Source organism: Phalaenopsis equestris, unplaced genomic scaffold (genome assembly GCF_001263595.1).
Source record: "Phalaenopsis equestris unplaced genomic scaffold, ASM126359v1 Scaffold000840, whole genome shotgun sequence".
In the NCBI taxonomy this organism is placed as follows: domain Eukaryota; kingdom Viridiplantae; phylum Streptophyta; class Magnoliopsida; order Asparagales; family Orchidaceae; genus Phalaenopsis; species Phalaenopsis equestris.
The window spans coordinates 2,303,159-2,309,989 of record NW_018165280.1 but is presented as its reverse complement, the minus strand read 5'-3'; the positions used below and the strand labels follow the sequence as shown (position 1 = coordinate 2,309,989).

The following is a 6,831-nucleotide window of genomic DNA, read 5'->3' as shown; positions in this document are numbered from 1 at the left end:
GGTTCCAAGGGTAGTTAGGTAATTTGGAGGTGCCTAGGGGCAAAAGACCAAATTGGTCATTTCAAGTGCAATGGGGTAGAGAACCATTCTGAATGAGTCATAGACCAATATATTGTGAAGATATGGTGTACCCTAGTTCCAAGTCAACACCCAGGGTCAATCCTACGGCCAAGTAGCCCTATAGGAACTCTTCTTGAGCTTCCCCCATAATGATCTTACCTACTAAATGCTATAGGTTAAGGTCAATATGTGGAATTTCAAGTTGAGTAAAGAGAAGAGTTTTGAATTTCTAATGGTGAGGGTACCTTTTCTAGTTTTCTAAGACTAGTCAATAGTAAAGTCCTATGACTAGACCTAGGCTACTAAAGAAGTTTTCTAGACCTCAACCAAAAGTGAGGTCAACAGTTGTTTTTCTTTCATTTTAGTGGGCGCTAAATTCTTGTTTGACATTAAAATGATAATTCATTACTCTACCGTCACAAATCTTTTAACATACATTAATAATACTCATAACAATTTAAAACAAGTATATTTATATCTTTACACTTTCATGACTATCTTTAAAGACACTTACAACAATCCCAAATATATCTCAATTATTGTTAATTAAAGTTTTTTACAGCAAAGGTGGGCATGATGAAAATCTGAATGCTAAGATGAATATTTGATAAAACTAAAAGAAAAAAATAAATATGTATATATAGCATGCAAAAATGAAAAGTCACTTACATCACAATGAAAAAGCAATGCAAAAAATAATAAAGCATGAGAAGTAGAGAAAAACTTAAAGAAAAATGGAATAATTTTGCACGTGGTATCAACAACTTCTATTACTTTTTTTGTTTGTCTATTTATTAGGGATTTTGATTATGAAATGACAATTATACCAATGATCAATTTTAATTGGTACACCCCTAATCAATTGACTTTATGCCGTGTAACTAATAAATATTCCAAGATTTGACTTTTTATTCAATTGGCCTCTATCTGAGTGATCTTCCAGTCCATAAATCTCTAGTTTAGATGACTCATGATTGGTTGCTCAATCGATTATTCCATTAGTTTTCAGCTGAAAAAATTATTACGTCCATCGTCCGGATACCGAGCTGCGTCCGGGCGACGACCGTAATAATCTCTCCTCCAACTGTTGGTCTACCGTGACACAATTGTCCTCTGGGTACTATATTAGTTGACTCGTATTTCGCTCTGAATTAATAATATTTTTATCGTACGGAGATCTTTTGTATAAAAATATAAATTTCAGTTTTTAAAATATAAATAATGATATTTTTGGCGTAAATCTCGGAGGAAGCTTTAATTCGGCCCAACAGGTCCCGAGCCGACCACCGGACGAGGAAAAAAATTTGCTTGCATAAGACGTACACAGAGTTGCGTGCGTCTATAACTTACAAACAGGTTACATGGAGGATTTCAGGAAGTTATAACCGCATTATACCCCCTGTAACCTACCTGTATATCAAAACAGAAGCGCGAAACTTACTGGAACATAAAATTAGGTTGCAGGGAGCTTTAAGTTAAGCGGGTATAACGCGGTTATGCGGGTATAACGCGGTTATCTCTGCTTACTCTTATGTACCCAAATTTTTTCCTTAATCTTGTGTACCCAAATGTTTTCCCCGGACGAGAGAGAGAGAGAGTATGCGCAGAGCAATGGCGTCCATCGGCCCCTTTGTCGGCCTACAGAGCCTTAATTCCGGTACCCCCTTCGTCTTCTTCCCTCGTTCCTTGCCCACCGCACTTCAACGCCTCGCAAGTACTTCGCCAAGCATTACCTCATCGAGCATCTCCTCGTCTTCCCTATCTTCTTCGCTCGGCCTCTCTTCCCTGACTTCACGAAACCCACCGTGTCCGTCAACCTCTTCTAATCATATTGATCTCGAGCTCTACCTTAGTTGCTCGATGCCAGGAAGGCGCTTGAAGATCGCCGTTCTTCTCAGTGGTGGAGTCGACAGCAGCGTCGCCCTACGCCTTCTTCATGCTGCGGGGCACTCCTGTACCGCTTTTTACCTCAAGATATGGTTTCAGGTGCTCAACTTGTTTGATTATAGTTGTTCGTGGCAGCCTGCTTGGTTTTTGTTCTAATTTGGGTCGAAGGTCGTCTTTGTTGGTTTCAAGGAAAATTATGAAGTTTCATGCATTGCTTTGTAGATTGTAACCTTTGTTTTCTTAGTTTCGAAGGGACTTAAAATTTTAGAGTGAAAGAAAGTAATAGACTTATTTTGATTGGGAGCCTAGATTGAAAAAAAAAATGGAGTGAAAAGAGTTTCCTCTGTAAGTCAAAGAGGATTTTTTATCTCTTTATACATGGAGAGAAAAGAATAAAAATTATTTATAATAAAAAAGTAAAAGAATGATATCTTATCCTTTTTTATACTATCAAACTATTTTTGTTCTAATTAATGAAAAAAAAAATTCATTCTTATATTTTTTTTGGACCCCTTTGAATCATTTAGCTATTAGGCTTGTCTGGATTGTCATGGGACTCGCATTTAGTGAAATTTTAGAAATCTTGATGATTATGCACTAGATCCATGAGTGTACATGATTAGATGACAGTACATCTAACATGGAAGTAGCTAAGAGTAATGGACTAAAATTATTGAGAGCTTAAACTCAAATATATAAAAGTAAACTATTATTACAATCTACAACGGCATGAGCCAAAAGGCTATAAACCCAATTTTATGTAAGTTGAGGTTTAAAAAAATGATTGCACAACTTAGCAAGTATAATTATGAATAGAAAGAAAATTTTAAGATGAAATCATTTGAGATATGAAGAAAAGAGCTTTGTTAATAGCAACAAAGGAAAGAATAAGCCAAAAGTATTTGTCATCACCAGTCAACACCATAAATATTATCAGCAAGTATTGTAGTGAGGCTAAAGGATCAATTGAGAGAAGAAGGAATGACACAACAACTATTGAGATTGATCTAATTTAGGATTTGTTTGGGGCAGCTGTAGCTTATTGAATAATCTGCTGATAAGCTAGGTGCAGTGACTATTATAAATTTTTATTTTTTTTGGAAAAGCCAGACCGCAGTCAGAAAGCTCCCACCGCACTTAGATAGATGCGGCGTGAAAACGTTGTTTTTCAGCGTTTTGAAAACGCACAAGCTGTCAAAACGCAGCTTACCCAAACATGTCGGGTGCGTTTTCAAAATGCCACCGCACCAAATAAGCTGCCCCAAACGGGCCCTTAGTCGAGAGTTCTGACACAACGAAATATGAAGGTATTTATTGTCATCAAATAATTCCAATGGACCCAAGGGCCTTGAAACGATTAATGTTAGAGCCACTTCTAACTTGAATAGGAAACCATGGTTTACTATTTAAGCAATAAAAAAGTGTTTTCTATTATGAAGAAGCAATAGGTTTGGGTTTGAGCCAAATAGAGTTATATTTTGTTTTCAACCAACAACTTAAGGGACCTAAACCACGAAAGTAATTCCAAACATAGTTGATTTTATTCAATGGTTTGAGATGGGAAAGGTTATTAATTCTTGGGTCAAATTTTAATTTAATAAGACTAGTTGAGGCCCCAAAAATGATATGAATTTTTTCTTAGCACCCTCATTAAATAAGAACCTTAAGCATATGGTTTCAATATTTTTTTTATAGCATTACTTGAGCATATGTTCTAAGTATTTTCTTATAGCATGCTTGAGCATAAGACAAATCTCATCAAATTTAATGTTATTTCAGATAGATTATTCTATTAGTTGAAATTTACCATTCATAAAGAGAGTTTTGGCTTTTAGATAAACTAAAAGGCTTTGTTGTCTGTCACTCAGAGGGAGGTAGTCTTTGAATTGAGGTTTGTCGGTGGATAGGGGAGAACCAATGTAAGCAATAAGCATATGAATGACATTAAATCCAATGAGCTTAGTCAGGCTAGCTAGGTTAGTACTATCCTTAGAGACGCTTGTTAGAGAATAAAATAGCTTGAGAATATTAGTGAGATTGATTATGTTGTTCCTATTGAATCTTCGAAAGACCAAGATTGTAATGTATGAAGTGTCATTACTAAAACTTTAATATAAATTGAGTTCAACTTAGTTCCCCAATTATTCATTACAAATTATAAGATCTAAAGGCACAAGGGACAGCTTTGCTTATGTCCATTAGTAGGGTGGAAGAACCCATTATAGCCACTATTAATTATGATGTTGAAGTAGGCATAAGGAGTACAAGCTTTGATTTATTCAATAAAGAGGTAGAAATGATTTTCTTATTCTGTCTATGATAGAGAAAGTCTTTGTTGATAGATTCAAATAAATTTTCAATGTGAATTTTGCTCTAAAATTTTTTTTTCATACATGCCTTATTGAAACCCCTGATAAGCTAACTTGCTAAGATATTTTAATTAATCATACAATTGTTAATAATTAGCTTTTGTTGGATGAATGTAGAGGGACATGTTAGGCTTTAGCCCATTAGCAAAAATATCAGAAATAAACTTGTAAAAGGTATTAAGGAGAGAGATTGACCTATAGTCAATAATGGCATGGACTTGAAGGTGCTTAATAATGAGGGTAGTTATAATATCTATTGCATTTTTGGAAGCTTCCTAGGATGAAAGAAGTACTTATTTAGCAAATTGACTCGAGGACCCACAAATTTCAAGAATAGATGAAGAATCTAGTTGACAATCTGTCATACTCATCAATGGAGTTTTTTTTTTACAGAGTAAAAAATAGTATTACATATTTTTTAGTTAAAAAAAATCAGCTGTTAGAACTTATATATAGGTGTGGGTAGGGTGTTACTCATGAGATATGGTGCTTTGCAGAAAGTGTGATGACAGTTGCAGATGAAGATGAAGTGAGAAATGAAAACAATAAATATGCTAGCATGAGTGGAATGAGTACCTTCATAAGTTACTAGTTTGTGAATATGACTTTTGCCATGCCTCCACCTCCCTTTAATTTTATTGAAGATGAATTATAGTCTATGCTCTTCATGTGAAATCCATTGATTCTTAATTATTTGAATTTTTAAAATTATAATAAATTTAATTCTAAGGAACAATTATTCGATGGTAGTCAATAGGGCTGCAAACGAGTCGAGCTTGAGCGAGCTCAGGCTTGGCTCATGTTCGGTTAGTTCAAAACAACTCGTGTTCAAAATCAGATCGTGTTCGAAAATCACTCGTGAACAATGTGTTCATGTTCGAGTTGATTTAAATATTTTTGTTCGTTCTCGGCTTGTGTTCGACTCGAAATTAACTTGTTAAAATTCATTGAAAAAAAAATAGATGTAGGGTGTTGGATTCGAACCTGCACCAACTTTGTGCAATAGAAGACGCTAAACCATATTACTACATGAGCTACTATAATTTAAACTTAAATATAAAAATATATAATATGTTATTATATACAAAATATATACAATATATTATTATATAAATAATATATATAACTTTTTTATTTCGAGCTAAAACGAGCTTAACACAAGCGAATAAAGGATTGTTCGTGTTTGGCTCGTTTGTAGCTCGAGTTTAAAAAAATATGTTTGTGTTCGACTCGTTTACTTAACAAACAAGCCAGACAAGAGTTATTTAACAAGCTGAACACGAGCTGTTCGAGAACAACGAGCTTTTTTTATAGCCCTAGTAGTCAAAAACCCAATAACAAGATTGTGATTTTTGAGGGAGGTGTCCACAAGGGAGTAGAAGAATCTTTATTTTTCCTTTAAAATTTGAATGAAAGTAAAGGCCAAGTTGGGAGAGGATCAGGCGTAAGTCTTCAAAAGGTTAATTTTAAGCATAAAGGTGAGATTTCCTCTACCAAATAGAAACTTTAGAAAAAAAAATTGAGATTCGAAGAAGGGTTGGAACCTATGAGAATTAATACGCGGAAGTAATCAAAGTAGAGCAGGTAAAAAATTGAAATAATGAATTATAAATATTTTCAACTAGTTAGAAATGATAAGCACCTTGCTAAGTTTGGCATATGTGGGGACTTCATTTCTATATTATTTAAATTGAAGGAGAGACCATAGTTGGGGATGTCAAAAATATTAGAAAACGCACCAATTTTGTACTCTAAAGAACACTAGTATCATGCCGATGAAAATGTTTTGAGATTCTACGATTGAATAATACATGTTAGGGGAGAGGTGACAAGCTTGGTTTAGAGGAATTTTTTACTTCGCAGGCCCATGGGATAAAGTTTGTTGGTTATTATTAGCGCTGAAGTCAGTGAGTGGAGGTTATTAGAAGCACCTTGTAAGTTGTCTCAATATGGGGGGCAAGTAGGTAGGATTAGGGGGTTCTTTAGTATTAGGGGCTATGAGTCTTTTGGTTGACGGTGATATAAAATGATTTTTTATTTTGTTTCTTCATTAGTAGGGGTGAGTGAAGGATTGTGTTGCTTAAAAGATTAGGAGGAGATTCACATGTTGTCGGCAGCTAAAAGGGGGAAAGTTAAAAATTTGGTGGGTGATTTGTTCAAAAGTTGTCCGTAAGAAGCTGTCGGGCGCTGTAAGTGAAGTCCCGTCGCCCGCTCTGAAAGGACTTTTTAATTTACATATATATACTGACCCCATATTTTTTATAATTAAAATGAAAGAGCACTGTACCTCAAATCTTGTATCTATCTCGAAGGATAATCACAAGACTTGACGATGAGGCTCGATCAAATAAAGTAAGGAATATATGACATATGTTTGGTCTGCGAAACCTTTGTATTTGTCGACAAGTTCCCCTATTTAATATAAAGGATTAAATAGGGTTTATATTAAGCTGCGTTCGGACATGCTTCCTATAAGGGCAAGCCTCTCTAGTTAATTACATCTTAAATGAGCAAA

The 6,831-nt window shown here is 34.8% G+C and overlaps 1 protein-coding gene across 1 annotated transcript in view; it reads left to right on the top strand.

The window, feature by feature from the left end:
* Window positions 1-1,574: 1,574 nt before the first annotated feature.
* Window positions 1,575-6,831, top strand: part of LOC110031690 (tRNA-specific 2-thiouridylase MnmA) — a 52,848-nt gene continuing 47,591 nt past the window's right edge. Inside the window, exon 1 of the mRNA XM_020735027.1 lies at window positions 1,575-2,046. Within this exon, the coding sequence (XP_020590686.1) occupies window positions 1,660-2,046 (387 nt within the window). The 5' untranslated portion in view covers window positions 1,575-1,659. The remainder of the gene's footprint in view (window positions 2,047-6,831) is intronic.